The sequence below is a fragment of the Epargyreus clarus genome, unplaced genomic scaffold (genome assembly GCF_041222505.1).
Source record: "Epargyreus clarus isolate Ecla_fem2 unplaced genomic scaffold, WU_Ecla_fem_2.2 ptg000007l, whole genome shotgun sequence".
In the NCBI taxonomy this organism is placed as follows: domain Eukaryota; kingdom Metazoa; phylum Arthropoda; class Insecta; order Lepidoptera; family Hesperiidae; genus Epargyreus; species Epargyreus clarus.
Window position 1 is genome coordinate 6,109,998 of NW_027332215.1, and position 22,957 is coordinate 6,132,954.

The following is a 22,957-nucleotide window of genomic DNA, read 5'->3' on the forward strand; positions in this document are numbered from 1 at the left end:
ACATGCATCAGCGTACAAAGAATCAGCTTCGTTTATAGGAAGACTAGACGGTTGTAGTCATGAGGTGATGCGTGGGTTTGCAACATTGGCCGAAGATAAAGATGCCTTTGGACCGTCGGAGGAGTGGACAGGGTCAATTTTGAAAGCTGTAGGAAATGTAACGGATTATTTACCCGGAGGCATAACGAAGGAACAAGAGAAGAAAAAGAAGACTGCAGAAGAAAAAAACGAGCCTCAAGATCGCGTAGACGAAATTTGAAGCACATTTTAGTGTTGTAAGTAACATCAAGAGTTAGTAATATGAGTAATCATCTTGTCGGTGTCTTATAATTAAACGATTAAAAGTCACGTTTCGAAATGCACTAAAAGGTTACATTGTCTCAAAGTTATTACAATTATGTTGATATTAATAATCTTATGCACTAAAATATTGCATTGGCTAACAGCGCAACTGCCAAGGGTCACGGATAAATGCGTTATGTCAGAGGTAAGATAATTGCAGTAACTGTCAGTTATGTCTGTAATTCGTCGTGAAAGATCTAGAAATCTTAGCTATTACTCCGACGTGTTCGTGATGAGATTTCGTGTTACTTTCGAATTATCCTGCAACATCCCATTACAAGTGTAATTGAATCTCTCTCTGCGTAGAGTTTACGTGTATCACAGAATAATTATGGTTTCTTGGTTGGCTGAGGCAAGAAAATTGGTTCTGGTTGTATCTGACTCATAACGTACAATTTTCGTCGAGTTTGCCTAGTCTTAAAATGATTTAATAATTTGAACAAACTTTTCTTTACCTTTCTTGGTGATTTAAGTTAGTTAACTTGGATTGATATTATAAAAGAATACAATGTTCCTTGAAGAACACATCCCAAAAGCTTGGATGCCTTGGATGGTGAGGGATTCTAGCCTTTAACTTTGCGCGAGAGGCGAAATTTAATGAATGTAGTAAAAGCTTCAAATAAAACTGTAAACATTAACATACTTTAGACCTTAAGAGCATAGAAGATTGATAGCGGTACGATCAATGAAGTTACGATATTTCACTTGCTATGTCTAATGTAGCTTTGATTCAAATGTTACAACCTAATTTCATTGTTCACTACCTACTCACACTTAAAGAAATATCTGTGTTTATGTTTCTGTGTGTGTGATTTTTGTAGAACAATATATTAAGCAACCTTGACTCAGATCTTATCTTAGTTGTTACGCCACACTTATATAATAACAGCCGTTATTTGGACATTTCTCCGGCCGACCGGTTCTGTTGGTACGGCGGATCATAGATTACATACTTGTTAGGCTTTTCTTTATAAGGCAATACAAAACGTTTTCTGAAGGTCTGTTATTTTTTAAAGAAGTACTAGCTTCTAACCACGGTTTCGTCGCGGTCAGAGGTTTTTAAATATCCCTCAATAAAGGTAGTTTTTTCGGGATGAAGCCAAGTGGTTTTAATTTGGAATTCTCATGCTGTTGAGGTCTGAGATTCGATTCTCTGGCAGGCATCGCTGATATTTCGTAATTATTTCCGTATTAGAAAGTAAATAGCATGCTTTAACGGCGAAGAAAGCTCCGTTAGAAAACCTCCATAATTGAGATTTGTAAATAGAAGTTCTCATATAGGTTTGAATGAAATCTTTCATTTCGCAATCTCAACTTATTGGGGAAAATGCGCTAAATTGGCTGTTTGTCTGTTGCAACAATCACCCAAGCAAATATACTCCCACATTGATAATATGATGTACTTAAACGGAGAGTGGAGGTGTAATTAATCAACGATACTTAATAAACATGTTTAAAATTTAATCGCTGAGGTTGCGTTGTAGTAAAACTAACGTGGCATATTATTCAGATGATTGATGACCTAAGGTTCTATTTAAACCAGAGGTTCCCAACCTTTTCTTGGTCTGGGACCACTTTTATAACATTCTTGTTAGCAGGGACCACTATATCTATATATATAAAAGCGAAAAGATACTCACGTTCAAAACGTATTAATCAAGGTTTTGACTAAACTACTGAAGCTACAATCATGAAATTTGAAATATAGCTTCATTTTATAATGAATATTTGATGGGACGGAACACTCAACAAGGAAACAAGAATATCTTATATATAAAATTCGCGTGCCACAATGTTAGTTACCGTACTCCTCCGAAACGGCTTTACCGATTTTCACCAAATTTTATATGCATATTCAGTAGGTCTGAGAATCGGCTACTATCTATTGTTCATACCCCTAAGTGATAAGGGTTGTACATCCTTAACATTTTTTTATCTATGTGTATAGCAACACAATGTTTGCCGGGTCAGCTAGTGATATCGTAAAAATGTTATGATAAACACATACTTATTTATGTTTTGGAGATAGTAACCACCTGTGAAAAATTCAATTTAGAAGCCCTCTGCGGGCTACATGTAGATGTCCTTTATTTAAGGTAGTAGAACCCTGAGTAGTTCGACTCCGGCGGCACCACAGTCACACCTATTTCTGCTTAATAACAGTAGCGTTAAGCGCTGCTGTTTTCTTGTTTTAAGGGTGTGGCAATGAAGACATAGTTTTCCGAGGCGTTTCAGCTTAGTTCTTAGGCGTAACGCCGCAATTGTGGCCGACGTCAGGTAGAAATCTAATCTTATCTGGGGTTATTCATAGATGTCAGTGGGTGGCAGTAGCCACTTACCATCAGGTAGGCTACATGCTTGTCTGCTACTCCTATATTACAAAAGAACATAGCGACTTAATTATCTCTCATAAAAGTTGGGCGAGATTTCTCGGCAGATTACGGTCACGGTCAAGATTATTATGATTTATCGTTTACTAGTTTTTGCCCGCGGCTTCGCCCGCGTTTGAAAGAAAATAATAATAACATACTAACATACATAAAACTGTAAATTCGTACCTTCAACTTTGCTAAAGATCATCACTTGATCGAATGCATAGTTTACGATTCAATCCTTACTAATATCGACTAAAATAATCGATGTTTTGGGTCCAAAAGATCGATTCTCCGATTAATCGATCTTAGATCGCCATTCCTAGTTCCCGTGGGATTTCCGGGATAAAAACTATCCTATGTCCTTTCTCGGGTCTCAGACTATCTTTGTACAAATTTTCATTAAAATCGGTTCAGTGGTTTTGGCGTGAAGAAGAGACAACCAGACAGACAGATAGAGTTACTTTCGGATTTATAATATTAGTAAGGATTACAAAATCAGTGGTTGATTCAGCCATATGTGAAATGCGCCTAAAACCTGAATCTACATATACCTACCTAAATGCCCACGACCGGCAACTTAATATTAGGAATTATGATCATACATAGGTACCTATATACATTTGAATTGTAATGTGAATAATATTCAGGAATTCAAGTACAAGGTTTTAAAAATTAATTTATTACAAATGCGTGTTCTTTATTACTTTAATTTGACGCTCCATTAAAATATTTGCGGGTTAAAAAGATGCAAATTTGATTTATGTTTAATGTTATCATTGTACAATTATGATTACGTGATCCAAAATGCAAAATTCAACAACAATAACCAAAATTTGCGTGACAATGCTATATATTGGAGGTACTTAATTGAATTTAAATGTGAGTAGATATAAACAAAAGAAGTTTACATGTAAATAAAATGCTGGAACGGTATACTTACGGTTTACTAAAATGTGAAGGAAAGTACACGAGCTAGCTATTATTTTAGTTAGTTTTACTTGAAGGTGGTAGAACCAGTGGGGGACTAAGGCCGTCGGAGGCCCGGGGCTGAAAGTCGAATGGAGGCCCCCAGTGTAAACAGTTTATTTGATTTTACAAAATGACAAGTGTGTCATAGATTTATTCGCCCAAAAATTGGTATGATTTAGGTGGCCGCTATTGTTTGGTTTTGACGAACTTTTTTTAGCAACTATGTTTGGGAAGGGATCGGTATTTTCTGTTATTCTTACAAAATTAATACTAATGGGTTGCACGGTGAAACCTTAACCGTTATAAAAGCCTAACCAACCATCAAATCCTGGATATACAATACATGAGTTGCACCATTTTAATTACTCTCAACATGACGTCATAAATTGTGACATTATAATTTAGTAGGTTAAAGTAATTGTTTTTGTCAACTTCCGTATGTCAACTACTCGGACAATTAAAGTTGACTAAAAATTGTAACGGCAGTGACACAAAATATGTTGGTGCAACATTGAATAGTTACATTCCATCGCAGCCGTCAATGTTATTGTTATAAATAAATAAAAATAAATAAAAAGCCTTTTATTTCTTGTAAAAAGTAACAGAGTTTTGTCTTAATTAATGCTTAAATTGCTATCTTATCACTACTATTTTGTGCGTTATTGTTATAGTTATCTAATTGCAAACTTTAACCCACCCTGAGTTACCACTTTCTAATCCAATAATTCGGAACCTACATGACACATATAACCAAAATTCGAAATGTAAAAGTTGAATCATCGTTGTAAAATACTTTTCGGCTTTGAAATCGAAAACTGTAATACCACTGACCTTCTTGGAACTGGTTTGGAATCTATTTCGCATCTTGCTCAAACACATGCGTAATAGGCAATCGATATCACGCACGAAATTAAATACAATGGCGAATTTGCGAGACCAATTGTGGTGTTAAATGGTTTAAGACCTATCGTGTTGCGCCCTCTGTACATGAAATATAAATTGAAATGTATATTTCTTGGTGCTTAAGGAAACTTTCGTTGTCCCTATCCCACTTCTGGGCACGTGGTTTTTCGCAAATGCAAAGGGATTTAAACTTGGACGTTTTTAACCTTGTTTTTTCTGTTCCATGTTTTTAACCCATTACTAGAAACTAATATATAAACGTTGTTCATGCCTATAATTGGCACTCATACGAGCCTTATTATTATTAATACTACTATAGTGTATTTCTAAGTACTATATAATGTATTGTGTGTGTTGTTGTTGGCATGTAAATAAATAAATAAATTACTATCCCAATTCTGGGCAGTGGTCTTCTCTCAGGATAAGGCCATAGGATACCGCGCTGGCCAAGTGCATATTGGTAGACTTCACATACCTTTAAGATTTTTTTAAGATCTCTCAGGTATGCACGGTTCCTCACGATGTTTTCCTTCGCGCTTAAAGCGAGTGATAATTAATTTCTAATGTTCATAAAACTTTAAAAAAACAGAGGTGCCTGGGATTCGAACCTCGGCGCCCTCGACCCAGAGTTCGGGTTTCAACCACTATGCTATCACAGCAAACGGTAAACTATACACACCTTTGACATTTTTTTTAAATAATGAAAATAATGAATGTTGTTTTCCTCGCGATGTTTTCACTTAAAGAAACAGCTAATTACATTTTTGTGAAACTTTTACACAAAGAGAGTGGATTACGTAAACGTTACGTAAGGTAGATAATGTTAATTTCAGAGATAATTTATATTTCTGCGAAACTATGTAGTGTTTTTGGCTTTGTTGAAATCCGAAATACCTGTGTGGGATACCTCGGACATATAAAACTACCTACGAAAGCTGTACGTACAGGTATGTGTATTAGTAAACATTCACGTCTATATAAAAGTAACACCTAACACACATTCATAAAGACTTTAGAGTACTTAAATAAAATACTACTATTAAATAAAGTACTTAAATATGAGAGTCTACATTAAAATTGAAATCTTCAGTGTATTAACGCATGAAATAATGGCAAATTGATTAATCAAAGGAAGTTGCTGCAAAACGCAGGGAAATTCCGCAAGATAATTGATGCCGCGAATAATATCAATTTGACGACCCAGTTAAGGCGGCGAAGCGCACCTGCTTATACGTATTCCACTATTTTTATGTCCTACAGTAGTAAGACATCTTACTTATAGTAAGACGTAAAAATAGTGGAGTTGGCACATTCAAAACATTTGAAAAACAAGCATCGTCAACTAATGACTAAATCTAATCCTATCTGGGGTTGTTTATAGATGTCCAAAGGCGGCAGTAGCCACTTACCATCTGGTAGACCGCTTGCCCGTGTGCTGCTCCTGTATTATAATATAGAAGAGTAATAATAAATAATGTATCTCATTCATCCCAATAACAGATATGTACAATATCAAATATCAGCTTAAAATTGTAGGCATACTCATAGCTGCGACTATATATATTTATATTTAATTATTATTATTTTACTATTTTTATAAGGTTTTGTTTATGTGTATAATAGTTAAATTAGTTTTGAATAATGTATATTAGTTTAGAATATTATTTATGTAATTTTAATCCTTCTCATTATGAGATGAGACCCGTGCCCAGCTGTGGGACAGTAATGGGTTGATGATGATATATAAGTTTTGCAAAATGTGAATATTTATGTGTTATCTCAATAAATTGTCCCTACTACGACTTTTATTATGTCCTACTACTGCGCAAGAGTGTCCCGCGACTAGGCCTAGAGCATGGTTCATCAGCTAGGTATACTTATAATAAATCTGTAGAGAGGTCAATTCCGTACATGAAATATATTTCCAAAATAACTATCAGGGGGTGTTTAGGTAACGATACTGATGCCAAAAATGCAATCAGTAATTTTTTTGTCTGTCTGTCTGTCTGTCTGTCTGTCGGTCTGTATAACCTTTATAGAAACAAAAACTACTCGATGGATTTTAACGAAACTTGGTACAATTATTTTTCATACTCCTGAGCTGGTTATAGTATACTTTTCATCACGCTGCAATTAATAGGAGCATAGCAGTGAAGGGAAATGTTGAGAAAACGGGAGAAGTTACTCTATTTTTTAAGCTTCCGTCGCGTGTGCAACCTTAATGGTTAAAGCTACACAGAAATCATGTATGACGGAAATTTTCTCCTTAAAATTATGTAAAAAATATCCCACGACAGCATATGTCTATCTTTTATGGTTGACTCACAATAACACGTGTAACTCACGATAGTTTAGCATTTCGAAGCTTTCTGATTATATTTGTCTATAACACTCAGTCATCCCTAATTAAAAAGTTAACAGTATTAACTATTCCATAAAAAATAATCATAGAAATCCTTTCTTATTACTTATCACTTAGGGATAAAAGAGTGTCTGTGTTTAATATGGAAAAAAGAACGCTTTTTACTACATGCATATGAATATACATACGGTACATAGACCAAAATAACATCTGCTTTTGTCTGTTCGTTCTGTTTGTTCTGGCTAATCTCTGAAATGGCTGGACCGATTTTGACGGGATTTTTATTGGCAGGTAACTGATGTAATAAGGAGTTACTTAGGCCACTTATATTTTAGAACTAGCTGTGCCCCTGTTTCTTTTTAACGCGGGTGAAACCGCGGGGCACAGCTAGTTTGAACAATAAAAATATCAAACAATCTTTTTTTGAAGATTAATCATTTTTTAGCGTAACAAATGTCTGAAATAATAAATGTTACAACACTTACAATAATGAATGTTTGCTCAATCATGAGACCATCGATGTTACTTTCGGTAAAATAAAATGTTTAACAAAATTGCGTAGACATTATGCATGCGTAGTATTTCGACCACGTATCGCCGCAACATATTGCCCAATGCTACCAACCTACCGTATATCATATCATAGCTATATGATCACCCGTCGACTCCGTTAATTACGGTGTTAGGTAACAGTCAGCTGATTGTAAATTTTATTTTACTGATCGGCGTCTGTTTATATAGGGGAAGGTTGCTCAAGTCGTACCCCCTAAGGGAAAAATGCTGTATTATTTGGGATAATTTATATGAAGGAAAATCTTTTGCGTAAAGGAGAATGCCCATTCTTGGTACAGATTTTTCTCATGTGTCAAAATCTTTAGTTATTAAAGTATCATATAGAGCTTAAAACAAAATAAAAATATTTTATTTTAAATGGTGATTTCAACGTTTTTCTAAAAAGTACCTTCGTTACGACTTAGCTTATATTTGAAACACCAGAGATCACTTTTTGTACATAGGAGACTAGATATTACTGTGGTACGATTTAGGCATTGGTACGACTAAAGCAAGCTTCCCCTACATAATATGATCTTTCTTTGTTATGAAGCTGCTATTTTTTTATTGCTTCGATTTGCACAGAAAAGATGTTGGGTAGATTGTGATGATGATTTTCTATGAAGTATTTGAAGTAGAAAGGTCATAAATAAATATTTTTTAGATTTTTCTTTTCTGCTTTGATTTATACCATTGCAACTATGATTGATCGCTTGAACCTAGTAACTAACCTATTACAAATCAAATGTAGGCTATTCGCAGATGAACTGGTGTGCATGAAATCGTGTCTACGGTATTCTTTATTTAATGCCACCAAATAATTAACTAAATAAAGAAATAACTCTCTACAAACGGTTGGCTTGATCAAAATCTATAACAACTACAAGCGCCTACGAACCTACACAGTCCATGTCAAACGTTCTATCCACACGCTAGTTTGTGACGGTGTCCCAAGCGTGCGGACGCGACATAACGCTTAGCCATGTATGAAGTTTCTTTTTAGCAGTCAGTACCCTTACCATGGGTTTTTACGTTTTGACAAATATGACTGTTTTGTTATTTGTTTAAGTATTTGCCCATACAATTTCCAATCAGCGCCCCTAGCGGATTATATCAGAACTTGGAAATTGTATAGGCCAATACGTAAACAAATACCAAAACAGTCATATTTGTTATCATAAATGTAAAAACCCATGGTAAGGGTACAGATAAACCAAAAACACCGTCATATTTTTTCTAACATAGATTGCAGTTTTGAAAGATTCATCTAAAATTAATTAACCTGTGTCTGTATTTTTTCTAGTTCTTTACACTTTTTTATTGCTATAAAAGAGTAATTTTCCAAAAAAAAACCACGTAATGTTTGATAGTAAAAACTATAAGTCGTACTACCACCAAGTTAGCAACGACATTTCCGCTTGCAGAATCCATTGCCGATCAAGATGACAACCGCGAGCGTGCTGCTCACAGTGAGCACGACATGGACGACGAACAGCGAGAAGTGTGAGAAGGACGAGCGCCTGGGCCGCGTCGCGAGGAACGTGGCCGCTGTGGCCGCGCGGGAGCTGCGCGAGACGCCGGCGACGCGGGAACAGGCGGTGCGCATCATGCGCGACTGGATACATCAGAACAACGACATTGAGAATGTTAGACAAGGTACTGACAGTTTGCTTAAACAAATTTTAGGAACATAATGGAAGTTTTATTAGTATTACGATGAAGATCTGATTACCCAGACCGTCAACAGCATTCATGTAACGGTACGGCCATGCAGACTAGATTTTTTTAAATATAAGAGTAGCGGGCGAACGTGCAATCCATTTGATGGTAAGTGGCGTCTATGATGGACATCTGTAATCAACCCCAGATAAAATTAGATTCCTATCTCAGTTTGACCTCATACACGCCGCTACCTTTTAGGACTAAACTCGAATACGGTGGAAGAGTATTACTCTCGCACCACATTCTTCGAACTACTCGTATAAAACAGTAGGGCTTAACACTGCTGTTATTAGGTCGAAATAGGTGTGGCGGTGAAGCTGCCGGAGTCGAATCAACTAGAGTTTTACCACGTTCAAAATAAGTACATTTAGCACCGCCGATTCGTCTATAGGTGAAAAATTGTTCAAGACGACCCAGGTCGTTATTATTATTATTCAAGTCAAAGGTGAATAGGCAAGCGTGTTTTATCCAAGGCTGCATCTCACTTAACATCAGGTCATGTTGCAGCCAAACGCAAGCCTATAGTACTTAAGTAAAAAAAATGTCAATAGTTCACCAACACGTTTGTCTTTTAGACCATCGATTTATTGACATGATTTTAAACTTTTTGTTTTATTCACAGATGAAACGTTCCTTCTTCGTTTCCTTCGTCACAAGAAGTACAGCATCCCGATGGCACAACAGACCCTGCTGAAGTACCTCAGCCTTCGGAAGTACTACCCTCAGTCCTTCACAAAGTTAGACTGCGAGGATCCCAAGATTAAAGAAATATTAAGTAATGGGTAAGCTTTGTACACAGTCAACTGCTGTCCTACTGGACACAGGTCTCCTCTTAGTGTGAGCCGATTAAGGTTAAAGTTCTCTGCATTGGCCTAATGTTTTAAACTTTAAACACCCTTTTAGGGTTCCGTACCCAAAGGGCAAAAACCGAACGCTCTCGCAACAAACTCTAAGAATAAAAATAAAACTTGAATATAAAGCGGTTTCTTGTATGGGTCCCCATACATGAAACCGCTTTTTTCGGACATTTTCTCTTCTTTTATCTATTAACACTAGAAAGACCGCGCCGGCGGAGTAGTTTTTGAACCTATTCATTACAACCAAACAAACAAACAAAGTTTTCCTCTTTATAATATTAGTGTAGATAACTATAAAATTAGAACAAAACTGTGTCAGGCCAAGCGTGGTTTACTCACCTTATTTCTAATTCTGCGATCAACTGTCGATAATGGTCTGATGATGGAGTACATTTCAAACAAGTGTCACAAAGTGACAACTAGCTTCGATGACTTGGTCCACGATTATGATTGATGTAGAGCAAAAGTTATTTCATAAGATACATTGACGAGTTGGTAAGGCAGACCCAGTATATCAAACTCTTTATTGTCTACGAAGTGTTAAGCTTCTCCAAGATGTCATCCTTAACTATAACTTTGTACTCCAATAAATAGACGGCCAAGATACGGTTATATTTTTTCACATAAATAAAATTAGTTAGAAATGTAATCGAACTCTTCAGAAATGAACTGCAGAAAGTTAAATTGATAAGGGGCTAAACAGAAGATGAACCTGTAGCCTCAGCTTGATCAAATAAAGTTGCATGCGTTAAGAATTAGTAGGCACACTTGGCATTTTTTTAAATAATCGTTTTATGTAATACGCCCTTTTATTTTTTGAGATATTGACGTAGCAGACGAACGTGCAGTCCGTTTAATAATAAATATATAAAATTTTCGTGTCACAATGTTAGTTACCGTACTCCTCCGAAACGGCTTTACCGATTTTCACCAAATTTTATATCTATTTTTCTACTATCTATTTTTCATACCCCTAAGTGATAAGGGTTGTTCATCCTTAACATTTTTTTAATTATATGGCAACACAACGTTTGCCGGGTCAGCTAGTAATAAATAACCTTCGTGTGCATATATGCACTGCGTATAGGACGGGTGAACGGCATATACAACCGTGTCGTGTCTATATAGAACGGGGATACCCTCTAAAGGCGAATACATCGTCAATCATCATCATCAACCCATTATCGTCCCACTGCTGGGCACGGGTCTCGTCTCATAATGAGAAGGATTAGGCCATAGTCCACTGGGCTGGCCGAGTGCGTATTGGTAGACTTCACATACCTTTGAGATTCCTTTTTTTTATAATTCTTTCAGGTACCTACGCAGGTTTCCTCACGATGTTGCCTTCTCCGTTTAAGCAAGTGATAATTAGTTTTTAATACGCACATAAATTTAAAAAGTCAGGGGTCCGTGCCTGGGATTTGTACCTCGGACCCCTCGATCGAGAAGCCGAGTTTCTTAACCACTAGGCTATCACTGCTTTTTGAAGGCGTATAGATGCGTTGCTATTCTTCAGGATTAAGATCGTCGTCACATATGTAAGTCAGCTGACATACCAACCCTTCTGCTGAAACACAAGAATTGCTTCACACAAGAAAACCGTTTGTATTTTAACCCTGACCACCACCGTCACACCGATTTCTGCCCACTTACGTAACAACTTATCTGTGGCCGATCGCAGGACCGTATTTTATCAGGGGTTGATTACAGATATCCATAGGCGGCAGTAGCCACTTACCATCAGGTCTACTACTTGGGATTGGCGTGGCGGTGGTACCTGGTCCTGTGCATTTAGCGATTTGTAATTTTTGATACTTAATTAGTAGTAATTTAGTGAATACAGCAAGAGTGGATGGGACGATGTCTACTCTAATATCAGTGTTGGAGTCAGAAACATTATACCTAACTACACCATTACTGTCCATTGCTGGGCACGGACATCCTCTCAGAGTCAGATGCGTATAGGGCATAGTCTACACCGCTGGCCAAGAGCGCGTTGATAAACAGGTAGTCATACATACATATCCGTATACATATACATATATATTATTTTATTAATAAAATATATATTGATATATTAACAAGACTTCTCATTCATTATTTTAATTATATATCATACTAGGTGACCCGGCAAACGTTGTGTTGCCATATAAATAAGATAATGTTAAGGGTGAAGAACCCTTATCACTTAGGGGTATGAAAAACAGATAGTAGCCGATTCACAGACCTACTGAATATTCATATAAAATTTGGTGAAAATCGGTAAATCAGTTTCGGAGGAGAACGGTAACTAAAATTGTGACACGAGAATTTTATATATAAGATTATTAATTATATTCAAAATCTCAATTTAAATTTCAGGAACTACATTATGTTAATGTCAATTTTTTTATGTCAATTATAAAGTGAGGTAGCTTCAAGGATATACGTCTTTAAAGTTTTAATAACATTTATCGATTACCGTGAAATACATACATACATAATATATGTACATTGTACATACATACATATATAATATACCTAATGGTAAGTAGCTACTGCCGCCCATGGTCATCTATAATCACCCCCAGATAAGATTAACATAAGAAAATATAGTTTAAAAAACTAAAAATCACGTTTTTATGATAAAATCAACTAAATTTCTGCATCTAAGTAAACTGCTCCATTTATCAGTTTTCGAAAAGCGCCCCACACTTTTTCCACAATTATACTATTTATTGTTTCTGATTTTTTTTTTTATAATGTAGGAGTAGCAGACGAGCATGCAGTCCACCTGATGGTAAGTGGCTACTGCCGCCCATGGACATCAGTAATCAACCCCAGATAGGATTAGATATTCCTACATGAGGTCGGCCACAGATGCGCCGCTACCCCTGAGGACTAAGCTGGAACGCCTCGGAAGTCTGTCTCCCTTACCACACCCTTCAAAACGGAACACAGCAGCACCTAACACTGCTGTTATTAGGTAGAAATAGGTGTGGCGGTGGTGCCGCCGGAGTCGAACCACAAAGGGTTCTACCACCTTTTAATTGATTCCTAGATCGAAAATTGTTTTCTACTTCAAACCAGAACACACCGGCGCTTAACTAGTTATTAGGCAGAAATAGTTACTCCCTAACGACTAATATTACACAGCAAATGTGTCGTAAATTTTAGAAATAAAATTACAGTTTGTTATAAATAATATTTTATACTGTATGTTATAAACTTATGATATTTTATTACGTATGACATTCACATTGGGCATCGCAACATGTATAAAACAGTAATTAAAATTAGGCAAACTCAATTAATTAAGCCGTGGCTAGCATAAGCCCGTTAATGTAAGAATGTTAATGTTAATTGTTTATTGCATATTACTCGTATTATGAAATACTTGCAAGGTTTAGCAAACAGTATTTGGCAATGAGAGACCAACTCGATGGGCCTACTTAAGTTCCGTGTATATCGTGATATCTAATAAGATATCATATACAGATATTAATGATACTTGATTATTATTATGAGATATGATTTCGCCTAGAAGGCTCTAAACAAAGTAAATAAGACTTACGGAGGTATCTTCAAAGCTACGATTTCGATTTTAAAAGTTGGTAAAGTATTTAGCTTACGAACGTGTACATTTATTTATTATCTACTTTTTAAATGATTTTTATTAAAATAATATAATATCACTATCGTTATTATATAAATAGCCATATAAAAGGGTTTTAGATGTTTTATGATTATGGTCATATTTTAGGTACTGGATAAACTTATCATAAATACAAATAGGCAAAGATTCAGCCTAGGAATATAATAGGAACTTTAGGTACTTTTTCCACTTTTTGTATAAAAGCAGTTCTTATGGTAAGTGATTACTGCCGCCCTGAAATCTGTAATCAACCCCAGGTAAGATTAGATTCCTATCTGAGGACAGAGACGCATCGCTATCACTGAGGACTAAGCTGGAACGCCCTGGAAAAGTATATCTCCTTACCACACCCTTCAAACCAGAACACAGCAGCGCTTAACATTGCTGCTGTTAGGCAGAAATAGACGTAGTGGTGGTGCCTACGCAGTCGAACCACAGATTTTACTACCTTCAACTTACCATACAAGCGTACGCATAAAAAGTTATCGTTATGCTAACGCCCGCGAACAAATTGCCCTATTGTATTGTGATATTGGCCTGAATCTTGCGAAAATCATTGAACCTATTAACACACACAAATCTGGGCGTATCTTACGACATAGGTTGCTTAATGGTAATTTTTTGGAGCCGCATGCAGTCTCACGGAGGCTCACGGCCTTGAACGCCTTGAACTGTGTGGACTGGTTATGCAAAAGAATTTCTCCTATGATATAATTTTATTTCCTAATTCAAGGTACTTGGCGGTTTCGCCGGTCCGTGACGCGAAGGGTCGTCGGGTCATCATTTATAACATGAGTAAGTCGTTTACGACACCATTAGTTTTTTGCACTGTGCGAATGCCTGCGATTATGTTATGCGTGATATTGCGTGGTCGGTTGTGAACTTTGTAATTAGTTGTTTTCACTTTTTTGTTTTCTTTTTTTGTGTCGTGTGATGTATTGCTGTGTTTGTGTATGTATAATAAATTAAATATACTACGATATGCACATAATGTCTAAACTTTTTTTAAAATATTTCTATTATATTTTGCTGCTTTGCTATTTGAATTATATTTCGGCGACTTAAATGTTGATTTGGCTGGCGTTAGTATTTTACGCGACTTTTTCTTTTTATATAAGTAATCGATAGTTATGTTATATTAAAAATGTCATAACAATCTATTTGATTGATTATCTGACTATATTTTATCTAATTTACTGCATCTATCTATGACTTAAATAAACTTTATTTTGTAAATAGACACAATCTACAGTTTAGAATAATAGATAAAATATACAGTTAAGTGAATAATGCGGAAAAGGTGACTAAGTTTTAAAAATAACTAAGTTTTAGTGTAACTACAAAGTGCGTTATAAATTAGATATCCTTAATTAATTTGAGTTAGTGTAATCCCAATATACATAAAAGATCAAATTTTATCTCTCGTAGTTTAACTATCGAACCGATTTTAATGCAGATGTTTGAAAAGTTGAATTAACAAGGAAAATAACTAACTATAACTATAAATAACTAACTCGCCATCATTAAATTTGATGACATTGTTAAGTTATCACGTTACGTAGGCAAATAGTCAATCAAATCACGATCATGATCAAGATCATGAACTGATCTGATATCAAATTGAACCTTTATTTTCTGCAATACTACAACCGAAAACGTGCTCGTGAGAAATTGCAAGGAAAGAGGCAGAGACGTAGTGTGGCTGAGTTATTCGTCATGCTTGTCTTACCGCTCGTCTTGCCGTTGATCCACGTTTTGTCGGTTTTTAGTGCAAGTTGAATTGATAAATTATGAATGTTGCGAATATGCGAGTGTCTGGATGCTACAGCAATATTCAAAGCAGCGCTACCAGCAAATCGAAGTGCATAGTATGAATGATGGCAATAATTCATTTAAATAATTTTCTCGTAGGTAAATTCAATGCCAACAAGTTCACATGTTGGGATATGTGCCGCATCCACATTCTGGTTTACGAGACGTTGCTCGAAGACCCTCAGGACCAGATCTTCGGCTTCGTGCACGTGGGGGAGGGCACCGGCGTTACCACCGCTCATGTTACTGCCTGGAACCCGACTGATTTCGCGAGGCTTATGAAGTGGGGAGAGGTAGGATGGCTTCTATTATTTTTTACTATATAGCAATAGGAATGAACGTCGATAGTAAATGGCTACTGCTGCTTATTTCTGTATTTCAAAGTTATGTGCGAATTAGAAAAAAATCTCAAGTCTTTGTAAAGTCTACTACTTTACACTTAGCCAGCGCGGTGGACAATAGCCAATACCCCTGTCACTTCGGGAGGAGCACCGTGACCACGACGGTAACACAAACTGGTAGAAGCAAGATTACGTTAATGGCTAACTCGGGCGAAAATATTAAACTAATTAAGGTTAGTGTTATCGTTAATAATAACACTACTAGGAGGCGGACCGTGACAATTCATTTCTATTACGCACATACAACAATCAGAGCGTGCTTCAGATTCGAACCCCGGAGCCAAGATTGTGAGCAGGCGTAACCAGTGCGTCGAAAAGTATGGAGAGTCCCTCACGAAATGGATTTTTCTTTTGATTACAGCAATCCTTACCAATGCGCCACAAGGAGTTCCACCTTCTAAATGTTCCATCAGCTCTTAAGTACATCATAGATTTCGCTGCCAGCAAACTGTCTCCGAAGATGAGCGAGAGGCTGCACGTAAGTATATCCTAATCCTAACTAATAATATAAATGCGAAAGTGAGTTTGTTTGTGAGTTCTTTATTTGTTTTTTTTTCACGAAATTTTGTACACACATTTTCAGGGGTCCAGAAAAGGACATAGGGTACCTAATAGGATATATAAAACAACTATTATCTATAAAATCCGCTCAGGTTTTATCAAATAAACTTCAAAATCCATTAATTAAACCCTTCGATCACTAATAGTTTTTATTAGTGATCGAAGATTACACCTATATTTATTATTTCTCAGACAAATCATTGATAAAACAAAACAAAAACAACTGAATACCGTCTATTTTTCCTCTATCTTCTAAACGTTAACAAGTATAAAATTATAGTATTGCTATATCAATTTCATATTAAATAATTAAATCTCAGCAAATATTATCATCTAAAATACAATAGTTCAATTCGTAATTATCGAGCACTATTTGTACTACGATGATATCATATCCTTACATGTCATCAACTTTGACCGCGAGCGAAGCCGCAGTTAAATACTTATAAATTATTTAAGTGATAGCCTAGTGGTTAAGAAACTCGGCCTCTCGATCGAGGGGTCCGATGTTCAAACCCCAGGCACGCACCTCTGATTTTTCAAAAGTTATGTGCGTATTAGAAATTAATTATTAATATTAAACGGTGAAGGAAAACATCGTGAGGAAACCTGCATACCTGAGAAATTTATAAAAAAAAAACTAATCTCAAAGGTATGTCAAGTCCATCAATACGCATTTGGCCAGTGCGGTGGACTGTGGCCTAATCCTTCTCATTCTGAGAGGAGAGCCGTGCCCAGCTGTGGGACAGTTAGGTTGTTGATGACTTATTTTAATTTTCTTTTATCGGTCTGCGAAGGGTACTAATTTTCTAGCGCATATTTGTATTTCTTATTTTTTGGCACGCTCTACAACCCACACAGATTGATAGGTTTTCACATATGGGTATGGTTACGTTAAATTACTTCTCTTTTCAGCTAATTAATTTTTAAGTGGACGCAAACGCGTCGCCGTTGTCGAAATTCCACAGCAATTAAACCCAAATAAAAACTTAACTTCAGTTTCACCAATGTTCCTACCTATACTGTACTGAATTTCAATATAATATATTTTATTTTTGATATAACCCATAATTCTAAAATGGATAAATAGGTACTTAGGTATGTACCAAGACTTTTTGCATTACAAAGAATTTTCTTGAAAAATTGCTTGATCAAGCCGTAATTACAGTCAGTAACCAACCAGTATTTTCCTTTCATAGCTTTCTTTGGTTCTTTTTTTTTTCTTAGTTCAAGCGAAAATAGTGAAAACACAGGAAGGAAATCATGTTTTTTATCAACACTTGTCCTCAAAAATTTTCACCTGACGCGTTATGCTTAATTTAAATGCAGACCTTTAATCCGTGAATGTAATAACTATGGATAAGTGATGTCACATTTTCCAGATGTACTCAAGTTTAAAGCAACTTCACAAAAACCTGGACGTAGCGTGCTTGCCAACACAATATGGAGGTGAGCTCCAGTGGCAGGAGATGACCAACTTCACCATACAACTCCTCGACGAGCACAGGAAGAAGCTACTCGCTCTGGACGACATGAAGATCATCAGCACACAAGGCATCGTCTCCACAAGAAACAGCAACGCTCTCACACCAGACGCGATGTCAGTTGAAGGGAGCTTCAGAAAACTGGAGATAGATTAAGCTATAAATTAGCATTTAATAAAAAATAAAAATGTTATTTCTTAGTTAAAGTTATCTCAATGCTTATGAATAGTGTAAATGTTTCTTAACACGGTGTGACGCATTTGAAAATTGTTTCGTTAAAATTTTGTATATACCTAAAGTCGTCACAATTTAATTGGCCCATTTTGACACATGCCATTCTAATTTCATTATGGTTTGAAACTAAATTTTTAGTAGGCAGTTTACGAGCACGTGACGGCTAGAGCTTGCGACTTCAAAGCATTTGGAAGAAACCATAATCGATTAACATTCAAATAATCGAAACTTAGAATTATCAATAATTAATTATTTATCCCTTTTTCATCATAACAACAATAAAATAATCAAGACTTTGTTTCTTAGTGAATGATAAAACGAAAAGAAATTACACTTGAATTTATGTTATTTTCGCCTTTTAATTAAATATTTAAATGATTTAGAAAAATATTAAATAAATATTCTGTTTACAAAATATTAAGTAATCTATACAATATGATGTGGGGTTGTAATCGATTTGTCGTAAAAATCGGTTTCTTTGGTTATCGATTTGTATATCACATGCTTAGTGTCGCTAGATGGCATGTGTCAAAATGGGCCTATTAAATTGTGACGACTATAATTTATAGTGCGTGCGCTGTATCTCTGAATCTCTTTTAAAATCTTTCTCGACATCGAATTTCGATACATGTTATTTGTCGACCTTATAAGTCGTGTCACATTGACTCTCACACTCACACTCTCTTACTGTCACAAGAAAAAAATAAAAACATTTCCTGACAATTTAAAATGAAAATTGTAAAATGTTTATAATTTTATTTCTATTTTCGATCTTGTAATATTTGTAAACTCCTTTTTTTTGTTCTTAAAAAGACAGGTTTTCGAACATGTTGTTTTTGAGTTTGAGTACAAAACTGATTATCGATACTGGAATTTATTCAAAGCATTATATTTTTATGGCGTTCCTGTTTAAAGTAATACCTTTTAAAATATTTATTTATATTTTGAAAATGGTAAAACTTTCATGGTACGAATGTGCCTGCAAGTTGCATCCGCCAAACCTTTTATTTACATTCTATTTGCTGTCCTAAGGCACCAAAGTTTGTTACAAAGCATACGGTGTTATAAATCAGTTATAATAATATGAGATTTGACTTTACATAATTTCGGATCTCCTACAAATGTTGACTTAAAATCATGTTACCATTTATATTTTTTTTGCTGTTACATCAACTAAATAAAATAGTTTCCATTATATAAACAAAATAGTTTTCGTTACCTAACTGATTTTACTACGTAATTAAGTAATAAAAATACCTTCCACAAGTATAATACTCATAGTATTATACTTACAATTTTAGTTAAGAAGACATTTAATTTTGTATATTATAATTGTGATTTTAATAAGCTGTTATAATTATATATATTTTGATCATAAGATTTTGTATAGTAATAATAAATAAATATGGGAGATTATTTTATGCGTTGGTAAATTGGTGTGCATTCTATGAATGAGAATCTAAACCAGGGGTTCCCAAACTAAAATTAGCAAGCCGTTTATTAAATGTATCCGTTCGAAAGTAATGATTTATGTGTAACTTTGAGTAACAATGTTAGTCCTAGGTAGGACCTAGGACTGACATGTAAAGCTGAACTTGTAAAGATGCAAGTACCTATAGAAATTACATTAATACAAAACTACAAAAGTTTATCCTATAAAATTATTATTTCTTTATATGTATGTTCCTATTGAGTTTTTCATCAAAAGTCAAAGTTTTAGTCTTATTATTACAGTTTATTTTTATTGTTCCTATATAGTGCTCTCATAAAAGTGGTCTCTGACGTGGAAAAGGTTGGGAACCTCTCTTTAGTTTCTAAATTATTTAATCTATGTTTTTTTTTCTATAGGCTTTCGCTTAGTATGTATAAAAATGCCTATGTGTATATGTAAAGATGCCTATCGCCAATTGTTAAGTCTATTTAATTGATTATTGATTTATTTCATATTACGATACTAGGCAAGTATATATATAATTATGAGCTCTCTGTAGGATTGGTTATATTTATCTTTTTCTATGTAATTTAAATAATATATCTTTTTAAGTAATATTTCGTAACATACAGTATAGCCTACGGTTTAGAACTTAGTAGCTCACTTTGTGCTTCTTGTTAACATTTATTATATATTTTATGTTTTAAGTGTATTCATTCATTTTTTGTATTTACTAGGAAGAAAACAATTTTGTAAGATTAAAGAATTTAAAAAAATGGTGCTTTTTTCATCTATAAGTCATGTTCTATATAGGAAGGTATTACATTTAATAAGAAATATTGAAGATAATTTACAAGCTGATTTTGTTTGGACCTGTATGGTTTAATTACGGAACAATAAGAAACGAGAACTAACATTTATTGTTCCGTGGTTTTAAGTAATAAAATTATTAAGTTACATTATACTATCGGTAACGTTCGGTTGGTAACGTAACTAATAATTTAGAATTATATTTCGGCTACATTATGTCCAAGAACATTATAAGGCAAGCTGTCTAATTGCTCAATAATAATAAGCTAATTATTATATGAAGAGCATAGAACCAGGCTCTAAGCCCAACCAACCAAAAAGCAACCCATATTCATATGTGTAGAGTAGCGAAATAAATCCAAGTCTATGCTCATACTAAACAATATAATATGCTAACATCTACCAAGTAACTGAGACCCAGCCTCTAAATAAAAGTGCTATAATATAATCAGGCGCATAATAGACGTTTTAAAGTATTTGTCACGTCAATACCGTATACGCAACCAGTAGACTAAAATGTTTTTTCCAAGAACATAAACCTAGACTCTATACAATTTGTCACTACATTATAATCAGGCGCGTCTTTTTTCTAATATAAAAATGGCAGAATAGCATGCAGGCCACCTGATGGCTATTGCCGCCCAAAGACATCTGTTATCAACTCCAGATAGGATTAGATTCACACCTAAAGTCGGCCATAGATGCGCCGTTATCCCTGAGGCCTAAGCTAGAGCGACTCTGAAAAGTATCTCTCCCTTACCATCTGCTTCAAACTACACACGACAGCGCTTAAAACGACTGCTATTAGGTAGAAATAGGTGTGGCGAACCACTCAATAATAGACATATAGTTTTGTTACGGCAATAATTTAAGTATTGGTTCGTTTGACGTTGCGGTTACTATAAATGTTCTTCCAAAAAACAAAAACTATGACTAAATAAAGTGCCGTTAATATAGAACCAGGCGCTTACCTAATAGTAACTTAACTTTGTCTAGGGGTCGTTTTTTTTTCTAATAAATACTAGCTGTAAATAGTATCATCATTATCTGATATTACATAAATATTTTTCAAGTCGATTTAGGTAGGTAGTATGTATATCTAATTTGGGCATAGGGCTATTAAACTATTCCAAGGGTGGGTCTTTGATACCTTAAATTTTATGACGTAGGCACCTAAACTTTGATTACGTAAAAATACGTATTTCGTCATTGTGTTCGATTGTTTTTGCAAAATAGATTCTAATTCTTAAGCTTTGGTAAGAAAGCATTGATTGAAAGGAAAAAAATTGTTTAATTTCCTTTTTTGTAAGCAAAACGTAATTTTCGTTCGGATTAAAAAAAATACTGTAATTATAACGAAACTCAATGACCACTTCATGTTCGATAAAACTGATACTTAATTTAACTATCAGGGAAATCGAGAACTAATCAAAATTTTATTTACTAGCGAAAACAATTATTTATGAAAGAAATGTTAAATCCTAATTAATTAGGGAGGTAATTATCATTAATTGTACTCGCAACTGTTAAAAAACTGAAAGAAGTGTTAGAAGATGATGGAAATTATTTCATTATTAGCTTTTAAGATTTCTTTAATAAAGAGGTAGACAACTGTTTCCGACAGCAAACAAAATTTCTGATTACCTTTTAGTTTTCCATATTTTTTAATTTACAATTTCTGTATAAATAATACAGGGGCTAAGTATATAAAATATAAAAACGCAAGTAAAGATAAGTAAAATAAAAAAATACAAGCGTAATCGTAAAATAATATCGTTCTATTATGGAAATTTGTAATAATACTAATTATAATCTGAACGCACGATTATAATCTGAACAGGGCCATAGCTACCCCTGTCCCAATTATTTGGACCCCTCCAAAGCACGCTACACCAATGAATCTGTATGTACGTAAAGATGTGTGAGTCACAGCTATGTGTGTGCCATTTTATCGCGGCACGTAAGATTTAACATTGACCTTGAAGGGGTCGCTGTTCATCCCCCTGCTATGAATAGGGTTCAAGGGTCTTTGTTATGACGCGTAGATTGATTTGATTAAGAGCTACCTACTCTTTGCGTTTTGGCCTTCAAAAAGACGTTTTGAAAATGTGAAGAAAAGAACATTAACAGTGGATATTAAATAGGATGCAAGTATAGTAGGACATTATGTGTTGAGTTGTTTGAATCTGTAATAAAAATAAATATTTGTTTCCTATTATGGAACTTAGAAGACGTTGTAAAATAAGTGTAATTTTGTATCTGTCTACCCCAAAATGAGAGATGGATAAGTATGTAAGTACATTTGTACGTAGATTTCTTTATAGTCAACTTACGTTATAAGGGCTTTGCGAATTTTTAAATTTTAAAAGTCCTTAAATTCCTCGTCCCAACTTCGACATAAGCTATATTTTGTAATTGTGTTGTATGAGGGCTGAGCTCACTACAAAGAATTCATATTGATATAATTTGATGTTTAATTTATTTCTATAATTAAATATATTACGGGT

At 34.9% G+C, this 22,957-nt stretch overlaps 1 protein-coding gene across 1 annotated transcript in view; it reads left to right on the forward strand.

Annotated features, from left to right (window-relative positions):
* The window catches only part of LOC140743295 (clavesin-2), a 42,431-nt gene extending 22,028 nt beyond the window's left edge, over positions 1-20,403 (forward strand). The window contains exons 2-7 of the mRNA XM_073074459.1: positions 8,928-9,159; positions 9,848-10,007; positions 14,450-14,511; positions 15,628-15,821; positions 16,291-16,407; positions 17,873-20,403. Of these exons, the coding sequence (XP_072930560.1) occupies positions 8,946-9,159; positions 9,848-10,007; positions 14,450-14,511; positions 15,628-15,821; positions 16,291-16,407; positions 17,873-18,130 (1,005 nt within the window). The 5' untranslated portion in view covers positions 8,928-8,945 and the 3' untranslated portion in view covers positions 18,131-20,403. The remainder of the gene's footprint in view (positions 1-8,927; positions 9,160-9,847; positions 10,008-14,449; positions 14,512-15,627; positions 15,822-16,290; positions 16,408-17,872) is intronic.
* The last annotated feature ends 2,554 nt before the right edge of the window (positions 20,404-22,957 follow it).